Here is a 26,064-nt window from a genome sequence, read left to right on the forward strand (position 1 = left end):
GAATGAGATTAGAGTCTGAATAAAGAATAAGATTTGTGGCAGAGAGGGAGTGTGATGTTGAGAGACCAGGCTACAAAGGTAAGTTGAGTTGACTTACACTAATCTATGTGAACTTTTACAAGGAAAAATGCATTTAAACATGATCAACTTTATGTATGTTCTGTTCTGTATGAAGGATGAATTGTATAGTCGTAGGTAAGAGATACAATACTGGAGGCTAGAATGCCAGTAGGAAGTGATACTGACAACAGATGAAAAGGTCCCGGGCAAGAGTAGTGGCAGTGAGGACGGAGAGTAGAGGCTGATCTCAGGGGAAAAAATATAAAAATAATATTTGATTACAAGAATGACCTGAAGGCGAAAGAAAGAAACAAGGATAGTCTGTGGCTACTAACTACATAATCGTAAGTGGGTTATGATTCTGTTAACTAAGATAGGGAATTTGGAAGGAGGACAAAAGTATGATAGGAGATAATGAGTTTCAACTGAAAATATGCTGTATTTGAGGTGCCTTCAGTTAATCTATGTGGAGCAGCTGAGTATGCCATTTAAAATTTCAGTCTGGAGGAGGAGCTGCCGAAGAGGCAAGAGACTTTTTCTAAATGAGCTCCAGAGATGAGCACGAGCTGCGGCTATCAGCGCAGACCCCAGAGACAGGCACGGGACGCTAAGGCTGCTGCTGCCGCCACCAAGAAGCCTGTGTGCAAGCACAGGTCGCTCTCCACACCTCCCCTCCCGGGAGGCTGTGCAGCCCGCCACTGCCAGGGTCCCGTGATCCAGGGACAACTTCCCCGGGAGAACGCACAGCGGGCCTCAGGCTGGTGCAACGTCATGCTGGCCTCTGCCACCGCAGGCTCGCCCCACACTCCATACCCCTCCCTCCCCCCCGCCCCGCCTGAGTGAGCCAGAGCCCCCGAATCAGCGGCTCCTTTAACCCAGTCCTGTCTGAGCGAAGAACAGATGCCCTCAGGTGACCTACACGCAAAGGCGGGGCCAAATCCAAAGCTGAAACCCGGGAGCTGTGCGAACAAAGTAGAGAAAGGGAAATTTGCCCAGCAGCCTCAGGAGCAGTGGATTAAATCACGTACCCTGCATCTGTGGAACACCTGAATAGACAACGAATCGTCCCAAATTGAGGAGGTGGACTTTGGGAGCAACGATATATATATATATCTTTTCCTTTTTCTCTTTTTGTAAGTGTGTATGTTTATGCTTCTATGTGTGATTTTGTCTCTATAGCTTTGCTTTTACAATTTGTCCTAGGGTTCTGTCTCTCTGTTTTTGTATTTTTCCTTTATTACTTAAAAAAATTTTTTTCCTAATAATTATTTTTTATTTTAATAACTTTATTTTACTTTATATTATTTTATCTTCTTCTTTCTTTCTTTTTTTTCTCCATTTTATTTGGAGCCGTGTGGAGGACAGGCTCTTGCTGCTCCAGCCAGGCATCAGGGCTGTGGCACTGAGGTGGGAGAGCCAAGTTCAGGACACTGGTCCACAAGAGGCCTCCCAGCTCCACTAATATCAAATGGCAAAAATCTCCCAGAGATCTCATCTCAATGCCAAGACCCAGCTCCGCTCAGTGACCAGCAAGCTACAGTGCTGGACACCCTATGCCAAACAACTAGCCAGACAGGAACACACTCCATCCATTAACACAGAGGCTTACTAAAATCATAATAAGGCCACAGACACCCCAAAACACACCACCAGACGTGGACCTGCCCACCAGAAAGACAAGATCCAGCCTCATGCACCAGAATACAGGCACTAGTCCCCTCCACCAGGAAGCCTACACAACCCACTGAACCAGTCTTAGCCACTGGGGACAGACACCAAAAACAACGGGAACTACGAATCAGCAGCCTGCAAAAAGGAGACCCCCAAACACAGTAAGATAAGCAAAATGAGAAGACAGAGAAACAGACAGCAGATGAAGGAGCAAGGCAAAAACCCACCAGACCTAACAAATGCAGAGGAAATAGGCAGTCTACCTGAAAAAGAATTCAGATTAATGATAGTAAAGATGATCCTAAATCTTGGAAATAGAATAGAGAAAATACAAGAAACATTTAAAAGGGACCTAGAAGAACTAAAGAGCAAACAAACAATGATGAACAACACAATAAATGAAATTAAAAATTCTCTAGAGGGATCAATAGCAGAATAACTGAGGCAGAAGAACGGATAAGTGAACTGGAAGATAAAATAGTGAAAATAACTACTGCAGAGCAGAATAAAGAAAAAAGAATGAAAAGAATTGAGAACAGTCTCAGAGACCTCTGGGACAACATTAAACGCACCAACATTTGAATTATAGGGGTCCCAGAAGAAGAAGAGAAAAAGAAAGGGACTGAGAAAATATTTGAAGAGATTATGGGAAAGGAGACAGTTAATCAAGTCCAGGAAGCACAGAGTCCCATACAGAATAAATCCAAGGAGAAACAGGCCAAGACACATATTAATCAAACTATCAAAAATTAAATACAAAGAACAAATCTTAAAAGCAGCAAGGGAAGAAAAACAAGTAACTCATAAGGGAATTCCCATAAGGTTAACAGCTGATCTTTCAGCAGAAACTCTGCAAGCCACAAGGGAGTGGCAGGACATGTTTAAAGTGATGAAGAGGAAAAACCTACAACCAAGATTACTCTACCCAGCAAGGATCTCATTCAGATTTGACGGAGAAATGAAAAACCTTATCTTTGATAAAGGAGGCAAGAATATACAGTGGAGAAAAGACAGCCTCTTCAATAAGTGGTGCTGGGAAAACTGGACAGCTACATGTTAAAGAATGAAATTAGAACACTCTCTAACACCATACACAAAAATAAACTCAAAATGGATTAAAGACCTAAATGTAAGGCCAGACACCATCAAACTCTTAGAGGAAAATATAGGCAGGACACTCTATGACATAAATCATAGGAAGATCCTTTTTGACCCACCTCCTAGAAAAATGGAAATAAAAACAAAAATAAACAAATGGGACCTAATGAAACTTAAAAGCTTTTGCAGAGCAAAGGAAACCATAAACAAGAGGAAAAGACAACCCTCAGAATGGGAGAAAATATTTGCAAATGAAGCAACTGACAAAGGATTAATCTCCAAAACATACAAGCAACTCATGCAGCTCAATAACAAAAAAAAAAACAACCCAATCCAAAAATGGGCAGAAGACCTAAATAGACATTTCTCCAAAGAAGATATACAGATTGCCAACAAACACATGAAAGAGTTCTCAACATCATTAATCATTAGAGAAATGCAAATCAAAACTACAATGAGATATCATCTCACACCAGCCAGAATGGCCATCATCAAAAAATCTACAAACAATAAATGCTGGAGAGGGTGTGGAGAAAAGTGAACCCTCTTGCACTGTTGGTGGGAATGTAAATTGATACAGCCACTGTGGAGAACAGTATGGAGGTTCCTTAAAAAACTAAAAATAGAACTACCATATGACCCAGCAATCCCACTACTGGGCATATACCGTGAGAAAACCATAATTCACAAAGAGTCATGTACCAAAATGTTCATTGCAGCTCTATTTACAATAGCCAGGACATGGAAGCAACCTAAGTGTCCATCAACAGATGAATGGATAAAGAAGATGTGGCACATATAGACAATGGAATATTACTCAGCCATCAAAAGGAACAAAACTGAGTTATTTTTAGTGAGGTGGATGGACCTAGAGACTGTCATACAGAGTGAAGTAAGTCAGAAAGAGAAAAACAAATACCGTATAGTAACACATATATATGGAATCTAAAAAAAAAAAAAAGGTCAGAAGAACCTAGGGGCAAGACGGGACTAAAGATGTAGACCTACTAGAGAATGGACTTGAGGAGACGGGGAGGGGGAAGGGTAAGCTAGTACAAAGTGAGAGAGTGGCATGGACATATGTACACTACCAAACGTAAAATAGATAGCTAGTGGGAAGCAGCCGCATAGCACAGGGGATTAGCTCGGTGCTTTGTGCCCACCTAGAGGAGTGGGATATGGAGGGTGCGAGGGAGGGAGATGCAAGAGGGAAGAGATGTGGGGACATATGTATATGTATAACTGATTCACTTTGTTATAAAGCAGAAACTAACACACCATTGTAAAGCAATTATACTCCAATAAAGATGTTAAAAAATAAAATAAAATGCCAATCAGATGAAGTATAATTAAAACCAAAAAAACTGATGAAATATATGAAAACTACTCCATGAGGCCAGGAAAGAAGAAAAATACAATCCTGGAGAACAACAATATATGAAAGGTGAATGGAGAAAGTGGGGCAGATTATGCAAGTTGAGAAATAGCAGGAGATTTAGGAGGAGAGACAATAAAATGAAAAACAGGTGGTGAATAGTGGTGGAAGCTATGATGCGATTAAATAGGACAAATCCTTAAAGTAAATCCATTGGATGTGGCAATTACTGGATTAACGTCATTCTGAAAGTGGTCTTGATAGAGCCACATGAAGGTGATGTGTCCGTGAAGGAGAGTGGCTATTAATCAATGTAATATCGACTATTGATATCAACATTATGATTAATATCAACATAATTGATATCAACATTATGTGAAGTATTTATTGGTCAACATAATCCTTGCTGCTATTCAGTTCAGGTTCCTGAGCACATACAGAGATTTCAACAGAGTTCCTGGTGCCGTGTCAAAAGGTTTTGACCATAAAGGGTGATAAGTAATCCAGAAGAAATAAAGGAACTATTTCAAAACAATGCTTTATTAGATTTAGCTCTTTCCCTTTCTCTGTCTTTTCATTTAACAGCCATTTTTTGAGAGTCACTGTGAGAGAAAATGCTTCTTCTATAATACAGTCTCAAAGCTAGAGTGCCCCAGGGACAGAGACGGTGGGAAAATGGAATACAAATGCTCTGAGGCTAAAAAGATGGTGATTTTGAATCACAGGGGTCTTTCTAGAACTCAGAACGTGACCTTCACCTCGTAGCATCTCTTTAACTCAGGGTGGCTGTGAAATTTCAGTTAAGTTACACAGTGAATTTAGTAGCACAGGAGGTGATGGCCTTTGGCTTTTTCTCTCTCCCAAGTCCAGACACTGGTTACTTCTGCTCACCTTTACTTCCCTCCCAGGGTCAGTGCTTTATTAGGCTGGGGATTGTAGTTGCAGATACCATTCTCCAGTTTGAGTAGGCTGAGCTCCTTCCAAGACTTCTCCCAGGTTAGCTTTCATCTCAAACTCATCAGCTCTTGCCTTCATGCTGGTTCTCTTGCTAACTTCTGAAGCTCTTTCTCATCACCTGATTCCAAGTCCCATTCATGTCCTGATTGTTGTTCAAGGAGAAGCAGGCCTTCAAGGATAGGTTTATATGAGGGGAAAAAATGAGGGCTAGGGAAAGAAGAAAAACCACAAAAACAGTTTGTCACACAAGGGTGAAGTCCTCCTCATATCACTGTCCTTTGGAAGAATGTGCTGGAGAAAAAAATAAGTTTGGAGACAGGAAACATAGAGGCGAGGTGGGGTGGAAAGTGGGTGATGGAAAAAGCAAACATGGAAGTCAGAAAAATCCCTATGATTATAATTCTCCATGTGAGAACTGTCCTTGTGATTTATAAGCATTCGTCAGTGATCCATCGGCTTCTTGTCAGCCAGGGGAGCGGACTACTACATTTCCTTCGCCTGAGATGGATCTGTTTGATATGTGCTCCTTCAATTTGCAGCTGCTAGAGTCCCCTGTTTCACATTTGAATCCACAAAGTACATTTAAAAAAATTAAGGGGCTTGCCTGGTGGCGCAGTGGTTGGGAGTACGCCTGCCGATGCGGGGGACGCGGGTTTGTGCCCCGGTCCGGGAGGATCCCGCATGCCGTGGGGTGGCTGGGCCCGTGAGCCATGGCCGCTGAGCCTGCGCGTCCGGAGCCTGTGTTCCGCAACGGGAGAGGCCACAACAGAGAGAGGCCCGTGTACCGCAAAAAAAAAAAAAAAAAAAAAAATTAAGACCTGTTTTGTTCCTTATATTTATCTGCCTTTATTTCTTTTATGTCTACCTCTACCATAAAAACAATGTAGACAGCAGAGCCCTTTTCTAATGGTAGCTGTGATACACAGTCTCATTGTCTTGTTTATTTACATACATACTTACTATATGTGAACTCTGTTATATCATACATGCTATATCTATCAATTGTCATATCTTAGAAGGCATAAGTTTGATCCAAATTGTATCTAAATGCATGTAATGGTGAGTCGTATTATAACTTGATTCTGCTCCAATGATAATGTTTACATAATGCTGTATATGGTAAGGCTATAAAGTAAGGGGCTGGCTTTTCAAATGAGACTTCTGCAAAATAGTCTCCTGACTTTATAGCCATCCATGCCTCATACACCAGAATGTTCATCCTAAGTGCATTATAACTTATTGTAAGCACTTTTATTTCTCCTTACTGATGGAATGAGGCAAAGAGTAAAACCCTTTGTGGTACAAAGCACATTTTTTTCCTCTGAGAACTTAGCATATTTTTTATATTTACTTTGTAATGACTCAGAAGGCAACAACATTTTCTTTACATAGCTGTGGAGTTGTTTTTAATTGCATAGTAAATGAAATTTTTAACTAGAAATCGGAGCCAGGATCCCAAGACTAATTTTATTCTTTCAAAGGTACAACTTAAAGGCAGGTTTTTCTCCTAAATGAGAAAGATTTTTCACAGAGAACAGAGACTCATAGCAAGAATCAAAACAAAAGCAAGCTTTCAAATTACTTCTCATCCTCACTCAACCAAGTGGGGAGGAAAGAGGAGAATCCACAGTTCAAAGGAGAGCAAAGGGGTGTAGATTCTTGCTACTTCAGTGAGAGTATAACTACCATTCAGGCACTGAGAAGGAGGAATGAGCCTTGTTCTTGCAACTGGGGGTCCACCTAGCATAGAGTATGCTTCATCTAATCTAGGAGGAACCCGGATTCTGCCCAACAGATCTCAGCAGATCACAAAGTATAGCACGGACCTGCTGTTGTCCTCTGTCCAGGCTACCCTGAAGAGAGAGTGTGGGTTCTGTCTGATCACAAGTGGCGAGGCATTTAAGGCCTGAGCTCCCTAGGCACATGTATGCCACAAATGCTCTAAGAATGTTCCGGAGATGGCATTAGAGCTTCAGTTTACATGGCTGCACTGTAACATGCTGCATCACTGTCCTGCTTTCAGTTGCATGCTTATGGGCTTCAGAGGACCAGCTATTGCCCGGAGGGACCAGACACAAGAGAACCTAGGCCCCTAAAAGGTGGTTTCCCTTGACATACCTGTTATTAAGCAAGAAACTGAATTAAACAACAATATCTGGAGATTGCTGAATTTAGCCCCCAAATGGGATTTCTACAGAACAAATGTCCAAGATTCAAATTATGAAAAGTAATGGGCACAAAAATTTATTAGGCTCTTCCAAAGCTCACTGGGTACTCTTAATACTTTAGCCTGTTTAATAATCACAATCATATGATAAGTAGTAATTATTCCTGTTTTGCTGAAGAAAAACACTGAAGCTCTTCAGTAATTGTGGACCCATTTAGGGCCAGGCACTGCTCTATATGTTTAAAATTAACCCATTTAAACATTACAACTGGGTAGTTGAATGAAAATGAAAATGAAGTTTTCATTTTGCAGATGGGAAAACCCAGGCCCAGAGAGGTTTAAGCAAGTGTCCCAAGATCACAGAGTAAGTATGTGATGGAGCTAGAATGCAGGGCAGGAAACTGGCTTCTCAGCCTAAACTTGTAACCACCCACCATGCTACATTTCTCGCTAAGCAACTTGCCTAAAGCTATTAAACTGCAGAATTCATGGCTTTTCCACCCCACCACTGACAAGAAAATGAGGAATCTTGAGTTATGGTGTGATTAGGGTGTTGAGTTATTTTCTAAAGGGACCAAGACTCTTCAAAAGAACCTAGAAGAGCCGTTTCCAACCTCATAAATACTCCTGGGACTGATCGGAACTCCAGCTTGGACTGGGCTAGAAATCAGTTTTCTCCCGGTCCCAGTTTCAAATTTTCCTTTTAGAATTTTTGTCTTTCTCTTTTCCATTTTCTTTGTAAATGTAGAGATGATACAGTTGATGTGGCAACCAGAGAAGCACAGATCGTCCTAGAATTGACCTTTGAGATGTACTTAACCCTTAATTTGGTAGTTCTGCTTCTCCTCTACTTGCCCCTCTCCTCACCTGCACCATCTGCATGGAATATGTGTTTATGCTGCTTCAAGAATATGAACCTGAAAATACAGCAATACATACATCATACATATGCATATATGAGAAGGCATATATAGCTGGACAAGGTGCTCCCTAGTGATAATAAGAGACAAAAAGCCTGTCTAGGGAGTACTTTTTTTTTTTTGTGGTACGCGGGCCTCTCACTGTTGTGGCCTCTCCCGTTGCGGAGCACAGGCTCCGGACGCGCAGGCTCAGCGGCCATGGCTCACGGGCCCAGCCGCTCCGCGGCATGTGGGATCTTCCCGGACCGGGGCACGAACCCGTGTCCTCTGCACCAGCAGGCGGACTCTCAACCACTGTGCCACCAGGGAAGCCCTAGGGAGTACTTTTTATTCCACGAATGACACAGTACTCCATGAATGACACAGACTGTCCTGGCTTTACTGTTTGCCACTGTGGATTTTTTGGTTTTTGGTTTTTTTGCTCATATAGATGATGAATTATTCTAACAGGTAGTAACCCGGTCTCAGAAAGGGTGCTTTGTCCGTATAGCACATGCAAATGACTAATGCAAATTGAGAACTTAAAGAAATACATGGTTGATCTGATACATATTTAGTGGATGTCATTCTATACAGAGATGAAGTTTTTGAATGATTTGAATAAATCACTATTTTCCTTATAGCCATCCCTGTATATGACTATTTCCTTTTTATCTACCATATTCTACCATGGGAGAGTATAAGCATAGATATTGTTTTACATCTTATGAAATGTTTCAATGTACATCACGTCATTTTATTCATAGAACTATGCTAAGATTTGTTCTGAGAGGCTGGGGAAAGTATCATTAGCCTCATTTTATTTATGAAAAAACTAAGATACAGAAAGACTAAATGACTTACCTGTTTTCTAACAGGAAATAGACTGAAGGTCAGAACCAAAGTCAGTTACCTTCAGGAACTAAACAGTGTATGTCTTTTACCCTAACATGCCATCAATACTATGCAGATTACTGAATCATAGTGACCATCAATAGATTCACATGAATCGGATTCCTGTGCCTTACTACCTCTGTGTTCTCGCCCTTTTGAACATCCATCACTACTGTGTGTACATATATACGTGTGTATCAGGGGCTTGTGTATACAAAGGACCTATGGTGGGGGAGATTATCCTATCATATAGATACTTTCATTGTTAAATGGTGTTAATTGGACTAAAATTCAGGATGAATCTAGGAAAATAAACCATCATGAGCCTAGGATCAGTTTCTACCTAAAGAAGTTTAAGAGAGCAGACATGCGCAGGGCTAAGAGAACGAGGCCAAGAGAACAGGCAATGGTCAAATCCAGAAGTCAAGTCTGAAAAGAAGTAGAGATGGGAACAAGGCAGCTAGAAAACTGAAACTTCTGCTTGCAGGAAAGGGAAGCAGGACTGCCTGAGGGTCAGCAGTGAAGCCCCACAATTCTCTTATTTCTTTCTGAGTTTAATCTTAGAACATGGTAATAAAGCAAAGATGATCCAAAATGTTTGATGATTCAAAATTCTTTAAATTTGGCTTTTAACTAATTTGGTGTTTTTTAATGTGTTTGCATATGTGTTGCTAGACTTCATTATACTTAAAATAATATGATTAAGTCAGACTAATGACTTTTGACTCAGGAGAATTTGGGATATTTCTGATTATTTACTGCATCCTCTGCTTAGAACGTTTCCTGATGCCACGCTTTAATGCCGGGAATGCACCGCATTAATTTCCAGACCAAGTGTCTTTCCTTCTAGAGGGAAATGAGTCTATGTTAGTTTTGTTGATTCACTAAGGGTTTTATTTGTAGGGTTAAAGTTATAAAGCAAAAAGCATCAAAATAACGGGTCAACACACTCCTGAAGACTTCCTTCCCGTCCATATCTTGAATCAATCCACATCTTACAAAAGAGAGAGAATCACAAATGTGAAAAAAATAGTAAAAGTTAATTTAAAAAAAAATAGCTTTTCTATGAATAAAGGCTAATTATTTCCTTAAAAAGTCAAATTTGCCCCAACTGAGTTGTTTGTCCCTTACCTGTCCTAAGTATTACTGACCCATTTTTATACATGGGGAAAAAACCCAAAACACTAAGGTTAAATGATTTCTCCAGCATTAATTTAGGAAGGAACTAAGTTATAGCTTTCTCCTGTACTATTAACAATGTACAAGAGTATAGTGTTATATAATTCAGATTCTAAAACACAACAAAGGGGCATGATTCATTAACTACTAACTTACAAACAGGGTACCAGTAGACTTCATTGCAGTGTCTGTGTCATGAACTTATAATTCAAGGACTTTGCTGGTGGCAATTGAGTGCTTATCAATTAAGAAGCATATGCTTATGAAAAAACAGTATTGCACTGTAGATGTTTGACCTGTGCTTCCAGATATTTAAACCAAGAGACCAAGGTCTAACTCGGGGTTTTCAACTTCAAACCTGCCAACATTTTAAATGAGACATGTCTTTGTTGTTGGGCTGTCCTTTGCATTGTAGGATGTTCAGCAGCATCCTTGGCCTCTACCCACCAGATGCCAGTAGCAACCTCCCATTTCCAGTTGTGACATTCAAAAAATGTCTTCAGATATTGCCAAATACCATCTGGAAGTACAGATTGCCCCCAGTTGAGAACCAGTCATCTAACTGTTCTTTCTTAATTGAAGAAACAAATCTCTCACGCATCCAGTTACACTTTCCCCAGTCCTTATAATTAAAAAGTATGAAGATAGATAGCTGGTGAGAAACTAAGCAAAATATATTTATTTGTTATTCGTGAATAAATACCAGATTATACTCTTAAGAAGCAGAGGAAAGTTTGGATAAATTCTAATACTAACTTGTTCCATTTTTAGCAGCCAGTAATGCTTGTTAAAAATGAGATGTATCTAGTAGCAGTTGAACAGGATTAATATCTGTTAGCTGTGTATCACTTACATCAAGGATACACTGTCAGTAAGTATGCGATTAAGCTATCTATTGGTACACACCAAATTTAGCATTTCTTTTATGCCTTCAATTACATTAATCATTTTGGGAGCATAATCCCCAGACTTAATGCAGTATGAGTGGAATTGTCAATGTACATATTTGTATAAGTGTGCATAATATACTTGGTGTGAAGTACTCACTGAGATCCGATGCTTGGGATTTTTATGGGTGCATTGATTTTTTGTGACCGTTTTATGGATTCAGACATACTGAACAGGGAAGTTAGAAGTTTGTTTGCTTGACTTTCCTGTTACGTTTTTAAAGCTGATTTTTTTAAAAAAATCATAGCTTCATGGTTAAGGCAAGTAACCCACCTGATATTTGTGGGTTCATGATTAAAGTGGACAACTCACTAAATGTTTAGTTTATCTAGTGCTTTACACGTCTTTTCACTGTTTTTCATGTGTGATATAGATTATTTAATTCCCAGGAATGATCTTTCTTCACGGGAACAATTTTTTCTCTCCTTTGATTTCATGTTAATGTCACACTCAATAATTCTCTTTAAATTTTCCTTATGTGTCTGATAATTTTAATCATTACTTAAGAAAAGTTAAAATAGTTATCACCTATCCTGCACCTATTAGATAATTAACAAATATTTGATAATTGATCTAATAGTCGTTTGTTAAATTCAGTTGATTTATTCCACATTTCAGCGAGTGCCTACTGTGAACACGGTGGGGTATGCTGTTGGCCCCATTAAGGTTCCATAGGTGAATTTTTGAGGGTCACTCTCATTAATAAACTTATGAGGAAAGATAAGTACAGATAACTAATTCAGTGTGGAGTACAATGGGCTCATAAGAAGCAGCCAAGTAAAAGGATGGGACACTAATCAGAGGAGATTTCCTGGAGAGGTGACACTTTGTATTATATCCCCATGTCCTCAGCTGCCTGCCAGAAATCCCACCTAGAGTGGATGGTCATTCTCTGCCCTCTCCTCTTGGCACCAACACCGACTCTCTTTACCATGTAGTCCTTTCTAAATCCTGGAATGATTTGCCTACCCTGAGCTCCTGAAGGAAAGCTCAGGATTCTGTTAAATCCAAACAACACATAACAATACAGATTTTAAAAATTTATCTCTTTATCCTTTCCCTGCTTTGGCCAAAGCTGACTTTGAAGATAAAGTCACTAGGTATTTAGTTTTGAACTAGGATGTCTGGTACTGAAGCAGCATTGTGGGTGAGGGATAATTCATTACCATCTTACGATGGTGGGGCATGAGAATTCTCATTGACTCCACAGGCATGCCTAATGCACATTTAAGCCACTTACCTTCTAGATGCAAGCTCATGATGCTTATTGGCCAGTCAGTGCATGCTGGAACCTGGGTCTGCCTTTAATCATCATTTCCTCATTTTCGAATAGCTAGACAGCTGTGACTACCCTATATGACTGGTTGTTTTCATTTAACAAACAAAAGTGCTACACTTTTGTGTAATTGAGACTATACTTTGACCATCTTTTTTCTTATGTGCACTTCTTATGGTTTAAAATAGTTGCCACCTTAAATCAAGATTTAAACATTTTTAACGTTAAATTAATTCTGAAATTGTGAGACTTTTTGCTCATTTTTCAGTATGAATGTTCTAGCCATGTTGTAGAAAGATTATTTTCTAGTTTATACAGTTTATACTCTGAACTATTAACTACTTTAAAAAAGAGCCTTTAAATATCTGGAGGAATGGTTTCCTTTTGAAAAATACTACATTGTGCTCTGGTGCTTGGAGTTGGCTAATTGTGTTGAGTTAGCAAAAAGTGTGAGTGTATGTGTGTATGTATATATTCTAGGGTACCTTTCACTTATTTGGAAGTAAAAGAGAAATTACAAAAAATAAATATGAATGAAACACAATGTAAAACAAGATGTCATGTAGATTATCACAGCAAAATTTCCACATTACGTATTGTTTTGGTACATGCATTTTTATGGGTCTGACAATTTTGCTGAAATAGTCAATTGCTTCTTTACATAAGATAGTCCTGAACTCTCTCAGAGAATAACTCCGAATAATGATCTGTGTGATAATTACAAATTTTCCAGAGACAAAAATTGCTAAAGTGTCCAAAGGACCCTAAAGATTCAACTTAGAAACTCTACCTTATACTGATAAGGAAATTTGCCCAGTTCATTAGTGGATGCTGTAAGGAGTTGGGACGGGAGGTGGAATATAGGTAACCATATGTCTTATTTCTACATATATGACACTGTTAGTTCATATGACAGGCATTTACCAGGGTCTATTTTACAGCAGATTAGTGTTTAGAGGTACCATAATGAATAAGACAAAATCTCTCTTTATTTGATATATAGGCTATATTTATGTAAAATATATTATATTTTTTTCAGGATGAACATGTTAGAGCCTTATTCCAGGCTAAACAGCATTCAAGGTTCACCTCTGTGCAATAGCATACCTAGTTACTGCTGTGTTGTGCTGTGTAGATGGTAAAAAAAAATGCAAGGATAAACGTGATAGAAGACTTAAAATGCTTTTACGGAGAGGAATTTCCATTTTCTCAGTAGAAAAGAAAAACATAGGAGACCTACATCAACAACTTTATTTATGATCTAGAAGAAGACAGCAAATAATCTATTAATTGATTCATAACTGGGTCTAAGTTGAGAAGTGCCACAAATACCACCAAGGACAGAGACATGATGCCACCAAAGAATAGAAGAGGAAAAGTAAAATTGAGTCTGGAGAGGAGCAGCAAGTATCAGTAAAGTTAGCTTTGCCCTCCTCTTTAGAGGAGTTTTAAATTACCACACATAATTAATCTCAATAATATCTGCATGGTAGAAAAACACATATTGGAGATACTAAATGATACCTTAATGCACCTATGTTTTTGAAAAGAAATAGGTGGAGAAGAAAAGAAAGACCTTTATATCATGGCACCCAAGTAATTAAATAAAATTCTCATGTTTACTAAAATATGCAATTCACCCAAAAATAATGGAATAAGAAGGCCTTTTGTACCATGGGTGAGGTATTTTTAAAAGATTCGTCATTTCTCCTTCGTCTAAGAGAGATGAGTTGGCCTCTATGTCTTGACAGTGGTCAACCCGTGGACCACGCATCAACTTCCTGTGCATGCATGACTGTTTAGACCTGAGAGGAAACTTGGATTGGACTTGGTTTGGAAAATACAGGGGAACATGGTGCTTTGATTGTTCTGCTGTCATGCTCCTGGCTCCTTCTGTCCATCCCTCATGCCCCAGAGTACTGAGCAGCTGGCTGTGCAGCTGTGAACAGGGTCTGAGATAATCTGCCCGTGAGGCATACATAAATCTTGCCAAAGGGATACAAAGAGAAGTTTTTGCTTGATTTTTCCGTTTCCAGATTCTTGCTAGAATTGAAGGAGTATGGTTTTCTCCATTAAACCCTTCTGGGTTTCTAAAATAAGTAGTTATTCAAATAAATATTTTTTCCTTCATGTTCCTTGGAATAAGAACTACAAAATTAGTTTTTTCATCCACGATAAACGATTGAGTTCATTTGTGCCAGAAATGCCGGTAGCAAAAGCTGTCTTGCCAGCAGGCAACCTACTGCCCTCAGCAGATGGAACCAGACTTAGGCAAGATGATACTAACTTTGATTTTCTTGATACAATTCCTATCCACTTACCCTTGGACCTGCTCACACGCTTCTCACTCCTGGCAGTGGGCATTCCAAACTTGGAAGGATCAGAAGCAAGTTCTGAAATTCAGTCTAATTCCTACAATGGTGGGGCATAACTTGAATCTACCATCACATAAGCCTTTAGGAGATACTAATGAAAGAATAAATGCAGTTCAAAACTGAGTAAATATGCCACATGATCAATTGTCTATTTCTCAAAGTTATTTAAACAAATGGAGTTCTGTGTGAATGACCTTCTCCTAGACAAGAAGAAGATAATCCAGTGGGAAGTCAATATCCATTTAACTCTATTTTCCTGCATTACTCGTACTGATTGTTTATTGCCACACTGGGTATAATATAATGGCATCCATCCATTGGATGGTAATTAGATCTTAAAGGAGAAATAGTGACAGTATTTAGGACTCTAAGAAATGGCATAGCCAGGATTCATCCTGCACATAATTATTTCTCTTGATTGGCCCTGTTGAATCAAATTGCATGGAGAATGAATGCAGATCCGTGTATGGCTAAGGCTCTAATGTTGTTATTCTACTTTACCAGGTGTGTTGTAGAAGATAAGAACTCGAAGGTGGCCTGGTTGAACCGTTCTGGCATCATTTTTGCTGGGCACGACAAGTGGTCTCTGGACCCCCGGGTTGAGCTGGAGAAACGCCATTCTCTGGAATACAGCCTCCGAATCCAGAAGGTGGATGTCTACGATGAGGGTTCCTACACTTGCTCAGTGCAGACACAGCATGAGCCCAAGACCTCCCAAGTTTACTTGATCGTGCAAGGTAAGACAAAATAAGAAAAATGTGGTAAAGGAGAGGTGAGGCAGAAAATAATCATAACATACAAATACTCGAATAATCCTTTCTGGAAAAAAAAGAATACCTCCAAATGCGTTACGGCACTTCAGTATGTATTTTCTCTCCAAAAGGATGGACTTCAAATGAGAGAACTAAGGAGGATATAGAAAGAGAAGTCTTGCCACTGCGAGCCAATATCCTTGGTGAGAATATTTTCTTTTAGCCCTGAGTGTAAAAACACACAGCAAAGGCCACAGCTGTGTCCACAGGGACACAAAACACACAGACTGCTCAGAACCATGTGAAGTGCACTTTATTATACTGTTAGGTACTGGATGCTTTTGCTGAAGATTTGATTTTTATCTGTCCTCAGTCTAAGGAATATCACTAATGATCTGTTTTAATGATGGTAAATGTTATTTGGAAAAATAAAAATTTCCAGAGGCCTTGACATCCTTTCAGCTGACTAGCTTTCTTTGTAGTTTGTATCTCCATTTAATGGCAAGTTATTTGTGAGCAAGTGCAGTGATGGGGATCTGCAAAGTCATCAGGGATAATCTGCTTCCAGATTGGGGTTTCCAAGGGCACATCTGAGTCATGGTTTTACAGGATGAAAATCCTAAATGGCATATGCAAGCCCCCAAACTATAGCTCTCTTGGGTCCCTTTCCCCATAATAGCAGAATGAGAACAAAACTGATCAGCTGCACAATTTTATTGCAAGTGGAGTCAAACTACCAGCAGTTTCAATGCATCTATCAGGAAGGATCTCAGCACTAACAAATATTAGGGCTGTGTTAATGTATTCTTGATTTACAATTTTATGTAAATTTAATGCAAATTAGGCATGGCCCTAGGGCTCCTGTCAAGATTCCAATGCAGTCAGTTGTATGGCAAAGTTTGACTGTAGCTTCTATTAATGTGTTACGGAATTGATTATTGCAGCATTTAAATCATTGCTCTCCCAACTCCTCTGATTAATAGATTGAAACTGTTTGTTTGCTCTTTAGTTCTTCTCAGTCCTTGTTAAACGTTTCTTGTATTTTCTCCATCCTATTTCCAAGATTTTGGATCCTCCTTACTATCATTACTCAGAATTCTTTTTCAGGTCGACTGCCAATTTCCTCTTCATTTGTTACGCCTGGTGGGTCTATGCCTTGCTCCTTCATCTGCTATGTGTCTCTCTGTCTTCTCATTTTGCTTAACTTACTGTGTTTGGGGTCTCCTTTTCGCAGGCTGCAGGTTTGTAGTTCCCGTTGTTTTCGGTGTCTGTCCCCAGTGGCTAAGGTTCGTTCAGTGAGTTGTGTAGGCTTCCTGGTGGAGGGAACTAGTGCCTGTGTTCTGGTGGATGAGGCTGGATCTTGTCTTTCTGGTGGGCAGGTCCACGTCTGGTGGTGTGTTTTAGGGTGTCTGTGGCCTTATTATGATTTCAGGCAGCCTCTCTGCTAATGGAAACTGGAGTAAAATACATCAGAGACTGTCTGGTGCAGTGGCGGTTTAGTCATGTGAGCGCTATCTTGGTACATTTGCAATGACTGACAGCTTCATTTTATTGCTTGTAAAAGGCATGTCTAGGGCTTCCCTGGTGGCGCAGTGGTTGAGAGTCAGCCTGCCGATGCAGGGGACATGGGTTCGTGCCCCGGTCCGGGAAGATACCACATGCCGCGGAGCGGCTGGGCCCGTGAGCCATGGCGGCTGAGCCTGCGCGTCCGGAGCTTGTGCTCCGGAACGGAAGAGGCCACAACAGTGAGAGGCCCACGTACCACACACACACACACAAAAAACCATGTCTACTAACTTGCAAGGTTCCTATCACAGTCAAAGCATAGAATGCTTTCCTTGTAGTTTAGTGGAGAGCACCTGAGTTTCTTAATAAGAGACACCAGGGTTTGGATATCAGGCAGCCCATTTAAGTGTGTAAACATAACTACTGATGTGTACATATGTAAATGGCTTAATTTATCAGCTCCCTCAAAACACAAGCACACACACACACACACACACACATTCACACACACCTCAAAACAAAAGTTCTATCTCATTTAATGGCAGAGGGAAGGGAGATAACTAGTTTACTTAAGGCCCCTTACCTTCACAGGCTTTAATATTATTGGAAAGCTACTAGAGAACGTGTATTGTCCTATATTGAATAACACTGGGCAATCTGAGCGTTACATTCCTTGCTTTCTAGATGAGGAAACAGAAGTTAATTAGATTTAGGTTAGTGGCTGCAGATCACACAGAGAGTTCAGGGAGTAGTTTGGAGCCAAGCAGACCAGGAATCAAATTTGAAGCACTTTCTACTGGAATGGAAATTTTTTTGCTGTGACTTTTTAAGAACTACCAGATTTATATTTGTCTGAGCTCTTAGCGCCAAATGCCCAAAGCCCTTCCTCCTGTTTTCTTATGCATGTAGCACTTTTATAGCTACAAACACAGCCATCTTGAGAGTTAGAGCTAGAACTAGGTTAGATCATACTGCTTATACCTTCATACCGTGTCAGCACAAGTGAAATTAACTTAAATTTAACTTAATATTAAGTTCTTAAATTTAACTAAATATTAAGGGATGGAGAAGGACCTATAAAATACCAGGTACTGTTCATTCATTATCTCGTTTGATTCTAATAATATTATTATTAAGTGGGTGTTAATAACTTTATTGTAAATATGAAAAAGCTTGAAGTTCAGAAATCATAAGGAGTGTCCAAGGCTGCCTGTTGGCTTAGGAAAGAGTTTCAAACCCACATCTGTTTGATTCAAGATATTATAGTGTTTTCTTTTTAACCATATTGCTTTAAAAGAAAAATGAGCAACAAAGCTTGTTCTTGTAAGGGTGATAAAGAAAGGTTGTCTCCTCCTTAAGCCTGAGTTATGAAGGGGGATTTTTTGGACAATTATATGGATGCTGGCATTTGATATTTCATGCCAGATGGCTGATTCGCTTCCCCTTAGGACAGTCAACTTTGTGATTCTGTCAGTTGGTCCATCCCTTCGTGCTGCTTGTTCACACTGCTTCCTACTCTGTGCCTCAACTCTACGTGCTTTCACCACATCAAAGATGCTGCCATTCTTCTTTCCTCCAATTCCACAGCACCTTCCTTCAGAATATAAGGGTCTTTTGAATTTTTCAAGTTCTTCCTTGCTCACCATACATGGTTTCCGCAACTCCCACTTAACTGGTCATTAAATAAATACTGTATTCTTTTTCTTTGCCCATTGGTGAGGCCACCTTTAGCTCAAAGATGCTGTGAGATATTCCTAAAGAATCGCAGTTAAGAAAGCAGGCTTCAAATCTCGGTTTTCCTTCTTGCTACTTAATTAAATTTGGGGGTAAACCACTTGATTTCTCTAAGGCTCCGTTTTGTCCTATGTAAAATAGAGATAAAATTAAAATTTTAAACCCTCCTTAATGAATTGTAAGGGTTAAATTACATGATTATGTGAGCCCCTAGCCCAGTGTCTGGAGATCATGAGTTCTCACCCAATAAGATGATGATGGTGATGGTGATGGTGATGATGATGGTGGTGGTGGTGGTGGTGGTGGTGGTGATGATGATGATGATAACCACTGCCAACAACCACGCTGCTGCTGCTGCTGCTGCTTGAGTATCTCTCATGAGGCTCGCTTTTGCCCGAGGTGCTGCCCAGAGTCTAACAACTCCTTCCACCCATTGCCTGTTACCCTTGCAGAAGGCTCTTTTGCTGTTATTCAGGTCCCTGTCCAGTCCATTTTCTTCAGTTTTCCTTTTCCTTATTATCCAGTCTTTCACTTTACTTCTTTAAGATTTTAAAGGGCTTCTTAGAGCAGCATCACCTTTAAGTTTTTAGCTACATTTACTAAGGATGTCTGAGGACAGCATGCATCAGCAACACATCGAGGGTTTTTGTAAAATTCCATTTTAGATTTGGTGGCTCTCCCCCATCCCAGAATTTCTGACTAAGTAGCTCTGGGGGTAGGGCCTGATAATTTGCACTTCTAACACATTCCCAGCTGATACTGATGCTGCTGCGGCAGGGACCGTACTTAGAGAACCACTACTTTAAAAGAAGTATGTACCTTAAGAATATCTGGGGAAATAATCCTGCATAATTTCATTCAGTTTCAGGTAGTGTTAAGTGTTACACCCGCCAATATTCCTAAAACTAATCTTCCTGGGCATGAGACAGGAAAGGTAGATTGATAAATACCTTAACTTTCACGATAACATCTTAGGCCCTCTACGGCTTCTTACCTAGCCTAGTCCCGTGGAAAGAAAATCGCCTCTCCCCAAACTGTTAATTTTCAGGTATCAAAGCTGAAAAAAAAAAAAAAAAGGTTGAGACATGAAACTTCTCTAGACTTCCAAAATCTCAAATTTATAAATGTTTAAGTGTTTGTCCCCCACGTTTCTCCTGCATCCCATTTCCCCTGGAAGCTTACTTTCCTTTTTACATATTCCCACCACATTAGTGACTTTTCAACATCTCCAATATTTTCTCTCTTATTTTGGTGACTATTTTTCAGAGAGAAAGTAAGGTTTTGCTTTTTCTTTTTATCAATTCAAAAGGATCATTACACACAAAATAACCTGTGTTGAAATAAATATGCTGCATGGTCCGCTAAACTCAATCTTTAGCTGAATGACATCTCCAAACATCTGCCTCACGAGGAACACAGGTGAAAGTTCTGCATCAGCAAATACACAAATCAATAATGACCTTTGGGATCACTTGTGATTAGTGATAGTAACTGTTGCATCTGTGGAAGCCAAGTCTATTCAAACATACACATTCGAGATGCTTAATAAGTGATGAGACCCATTTCTAAAGCCAGATATTTTGGTTCCTACACCACCTCCTTTACAGATTCTAAACTCAAAGACTGAGAAAACATTACCCCTAACTTCAATAAAATAAACAGATTCCTCTGGCATCTTTCCCATTAATAATGTCCATTTCTTCTCCATAGGTTACCCTCCAATGATGGCCTTTTTTTTTTCTGATCATGCCACAGGTGGAGGCACTTGTGTTAAGGCAATATTTCTTTTCATCTGATCCTTACATAAACTGCAAAAACAGTCAACAGTTTGGTGTATTATACTTTTCAAAATGCCGATTCCTGAGAACCACTTTCAGAACAATTGAATCAGAAGCCTTAGGAATGCAGCCAGAATTTGTGAATACATTATGCTCTGCAAGTGATTCAGATACACGTGGAAAAACCAAGAACTACTGTTCTAGAAATCAATGCAATCAATGACGGATTTGATGCTGCCTGCCTGCTCATTTTCCCATATGACATGGCAGCAAATTATATCTAAAACTCTGCGAAGCAGGTACTAGGGCCTTGTAATAGAAAAATTAAAAGTAAAATAAAATAAACCTGTGTACTCATTGAAAACAGAGATTAATCTCAGCTTCCTGAGCCCTGGGGGAAGTGGCTCCAATATTCTTTTTACCTGTAACAGTAAGAATCTCCATGTGTGGAGGTTCCTTAAAACACTAAAAACAGAATTACCATACGACCCAGCAATCCCACTACTGGGCATATACCCTGAGAAAACCATAATTCAAAAAGAGTCATGTACCACAATGTTCATTGCAGCTCTGTTTACAATAGCCAGGACATGGAAGCAACCTAAGTGCCCATCGACAGATGAATGGATAAAGAAGATGTGGCACATATATATATGCAATGGAATATTACTCAGCCCTAAAAAGAAATGAAATTGAGTTATTTGTAGTGAGGTGGATGGACCTAGAGTCTGTCATACAGAGTGAAGTAAGTCAGAAAGAGAAAAACAAATACCGTATGCTAACACATATATATGGAATCTAAAAAAAAAAAAAAATGGTTCTGAACAACCTAGGGACAGGACAGGAATAAAGATGCAGACGTAGAGAATGGATTTGAGGACATGGTGAGGGGGAAGGGTAAGCTGTGACAAAGTGAGAGAGTGGCATGGACATATATACACTACCAAACGTAAAACAGACAGCTAGTGGGAAGCAACCACATAGCACAGGGAGATCAGCTCGGTGCTTTGTGACCACCTAGAGGAGTGGGATAGAGAGGGTGGGAGGGAGACACAAGAGGGAGGAGATATGGGGATATATGTATATTTATAGTTGATTCACTTTGTTATAAAGCAGAAACTAACACATCATTGTAGAGCAATTATACTCCACTAAAGATGTTAAAAAAATAAATAAATGGTAGAATTCACCTGTGGGGGGAAAAAGAATCTCCATGTGTATGTGAATACAGTGGGCATCCTGACATGATGATATTTTTTTTAATGTGAATCTTATTTTTAAATATCTCATTTACCATACCTTACAACATTTATCATATTTTCAATTTATTTATTATATTATTCTTGAGTCTGGTACCCATACTAGAGTGGTAATTTCCATGTTGAGTCTTTTGCTCTCTTTTAATGCTATTCTAATTTGGTTAACAATTGTTTTCAAAACGGCCTAACCTGCATATACTAAAATTGGAGATAATTTTTTCAAAGCGTTTTGGAGTTTTTGAAATGCATTTCTTAGTTAATAGTTAAATTGCACTATAATATTAAATAGAATCCCAGAAATTTTTCTCATCACTCTGACTCAAATCACACACATGGATTGTGAAAATCTCTCCGTTGCTTGTAGGGAACTGTATTGCATAATTACCTTAATTAAACCAATATAACTATGGGAAAAAATATGAAAGTCGACTCGTAAGACCAGACACAACACATTGGGTCTTTCTTTTCAAATTCCCACACTTAAAACACCACATTTCCTGTATCTCATTAATCCTATAATATTCATATTGACTTATAGCTGTCTGTAGATTCCTTCTTAATTTAATAATTGAAAATTCAAATGTTATGAAACATTTAATTTTTTCATGATTACTAGTCTAGAACTTACGGTTTCTAAGATTTAAATTCTTGGGTGCATTTTATAATCCTATTAAACATTCCTCATTCTGACCAAAATCTACTACCCAGAACTCCAAGCAGCTGTCCTATTAATCTCTTTCTTCTTTCCTTCTTTCATTATTTCCTTTGTTCTCCCTTCCCTTCCGTCCTTCTTCCTTTCCTTCCTTAATTAGCATCATGTTGCATTGATTATTTTTTCAATAACTTAACATTGCCTACAAAATTTCATGCAAAATGTTTGCCACTGCATTCCAATTCAACTTAGCCTGGAGCTCTATACATGTATTAAACGTTCTAATGAAATAAAGAATTCAAAACCTTCTTTAGTTAGATTTTATCTGAGGGTTAATTCTGTTGATTATTGAGAATCTTACTGATTACCTGGAATTCTCATTTGGATTTTACATGCTGAAGTCTACTAATTCTCCTGCTCTTCAGCTTAATTTTTCAGACAGTAGCCTCTTGATTGGCTGTTAATAGGTCAGGTTCAGACTTTAAGGACATCACTGTCCACATCAGCAATCAGACAGCCAATGTAATGGGAAGAAGTGAAACTTTGGGGCTAAAATATTTGAGAATATTACCTCATGTAGTTTTAATTTGATAATTTGATAGTCCTCCTGTAGGAAGGACTTCAAGTCTTGTCTAAATCAAGCCCACCCACTCATAATTAACTGCAGTCTCCAAGCTCTGTATATGTATCCGCAGTCCACCTTTTAGTTATTAAAATAAATCCACTATTAACATCCTCATACTTTGTGCTCTAACCTATATTTTGTCTTTCTTGAAGATGAGAAAAATAAGAGAAGACAGACAAAGTTATTTTAGTACCCAGAGCTGGCTCAGCGTAAAAACACAGACTCCATGAATGGAAGACACAGACCAATGAATGTTCAGCTGCATTCAGAGATTCAGTATATTCTTGAATCATTACACCAATAAGGATTTTAATACTTTCTGGTCAGAATTTTGATGGTGATTAGGAAGAATTTGGGAGTGGGCATTTATTCTGTATTGGATCTGCATCTGCTAGATAGTTGAGCTACATCCCGTCTATGCCACAGTTCTTTTTACTTATATTTACATGATATCTATGTGGCTACTCACAGATGTGCTAGTTTTTACACAGACATTTTACCTATTAAGATAAGGAAAGCTACTCTTTCAAATATTTTCAAATAGTACTGTAAGCTACCATAAATTATCATCATCTATAGCATTTATGTTTTCTATACATTACCAAAAGGAACCCCCCAAAAAGCAAAACAAAAAACCCTGTGTACTCTTAAAAATCTTAAAGGCCATTTTTTGAATTCATATATCTAAAAGTCAAGAAAGATGGCATATATATATATTTTTTTTCAATATACGGGTACTTTCATCATTTTCAGTTTGCTATAAAGAGGTAACATTTTTGGACAATGAGATGATTTGAGTTTTCTTTAAAATTTGTCAAATCCTAGGTCTGCCTCAGTGACAGATAAAATATGCAAAAGACAATAAGTCCTCCTTCCTTCATTTTAGTGAAAAAACTATTATGCAAGCTGGAGTACAGTGGGAAAGCAGCCCCAACCTGTGCCAAGATCTATCCAAGGAGGGTTTCTAAGGGGATACAACCACTACAGTGCCCAGGGACCACAAAAGAAGGGCATCTGAGTGGGGAGGCAGTCGTGGAGGGTTAGGACCTTGGCTACATTTAAGAGAGTTGAGCAAGTTAGTAAATATATTGAGGATAATGATAACCGGTTTCTTATTATTGGAGAAAAGAAGTATAAATATAGAAAGGGGAAAGCTAAAATGAGCCCTGTGGTGTTGTATTGAAACTGGAGTTGTAAGTGTTTATTCATTGAATTTTAATAGAAGATGGATACCTAGAAAGAAAGAAATATAGATTAAATGTGTATGTATATTTCCTAGCTTCACACATTGAGAGCACTTACACACTAGTAGCAATGAGCATACCTATCCTCCAGATGTTGGTTTTAAAATATCACTCTCTACGAAAGGGAACAAGGGCTACTAGAAGAGATAGATGATTCCAGGGCTGGGGTGAGGAAGGAACAATGTGAGTTTGGAGCATCCTTTGTGCCAGAAAGTAAGGTAGTCCTCAAAGAAAAATAAGGTATGTCCGAAGTACACAGAAACCAACTTGAAATGGACTTCCACTGACCAATTCGGGGACAATTTGGGTATTGAAATAAATGATAGCAATACATTATAATATTGATAGTAATAGAAATTAAATGATAGTTATTAAATAAAGAGAATATAAAACTCTTCCTTATAATAGAATTTCAACTAATAAATGTAGAAGGAATGATGGAATTGAAAATTATTTGGCAATAATTGCAGAAATAATTCATTCAGGCAAGAAACATCAATGGATTCCAAAACTAGTAGGTAAAAGTGAAATGAGGACTGAGATTTTTACATAATCTCTAAGTAGCTCCCCACAAAGTATTCATTACAAATTACAAAGGGAAAAAAAAGAATTAAAAAGGCTAAAATGTAGAGAAATCTAGCTGACATCAAAGTTAACATTACAAGTAATGGGACAAATTGGCATCATGTGCCAAACGACAGGATACAATGAGCAGAATACAGCATCACTTCTGTGATATTTCTATCAAAACCTGAGTCTAAGCATAAGAAAACATTGGGCACACCCAAATGGAAGGACGTTCTATAGAAAGACTCGCCTGTAATCTTCATAAATGTCAAGGTCATGAAATTCAGAAGAGACAGAAGAAATGCCCTAGTTTATCATGATATGATACTGGATATAATATGTTATCTTAAACTGGATCATTTTGCTAGGAAAGACTTTATTGGGACAATTGAGAAAACTTGAACAGAGTCTCTGGGTGAAGAGTATATGGGACTTTGTATTGATCCTGCAATTTTTCTGCAAATTTGAAATAAATTTAAAATAAAACTAAAAACAGACACAGTAATAGTTAAGGTGAGTATCAGGATTAAATATTAGTGAATAAAATTCAAAATTATATTAAATATTATCTAATCAAGCAGGATTTTTTCTAAGCATAATTCATTATAAAGAAGTATATGAATAAAATATATTACATCAAACAGTCAAAGAAGAAAAATCATGAGATAATCCCAATAACCAACAAAAATGCATATGATATAATTCAACCAGTCTCTATTCTTGATTTTATTAAATACAAATTTCGTGAACTAATTATAGAGGATGTCTTTTTTAATTTCTTTTTGCGGTACGCGGGCCTCTCACTGTTGTGGCCTCTCCCGTTGCGGAGCACAGGCTCCGGACGCGCAGGCTCAGCGGCCATGGCTCATGGGCCCAGCTGCTCCGCGGCATGTGGGATCTTCCCGGACCGGGACACGAACCCATGTCCCCTGCATCGGCAGGTGGACTCTCAACCACTGCGCCACCAGGGAAGCCCTGAGGATGTCTTTTTTAACATGGGAAAAAAAGATGGGTAGCCTCAACAGTAATTAATTCGGGAATAAGGCAG

The 26,064-nt window shown here is 38.9% G+C and overlaps 1 protein-coding gene across 2 annotated transcripts in view; it reads left to right on the top strand.

Moving 5' to 3' along the window:
* The window catches only part of LSAMP (limbic system associated membrane protein), a 649,641-nt gene that overhangs the window by 338,686 nt on the left and 284,891 nt on the right, over positions 1–26,064 (top strand). For both annotated transcript variants that reach the window (XM_060150589.1, XM_060150588.1), the window contains exon 2: positions 15,404–15,636. In XM_060150589.1, the coding sequence (XP_060006572.1) occupies positions 15,404–15,636 (233 nt within the window). The remainder of the gene's footprint in view (positions 1–15,403; positions 15,637–26,064) is intronic.

Source organism: Lagenorhynchus albirostris, chromosome 5 (assembly GCF_949774975.1).
Source record: "Lagenorhynchus albirostris chromosome 5, mLagAlb1.1, whole genome shotgun sequence".
Taxonomy (NCBI): Eukaryota; Metazoa; Chordata; class Mammalia; order Artiodactyla; family Delphinidae; genus Lagenorhynchus; species Lagenorhynchus albirostris.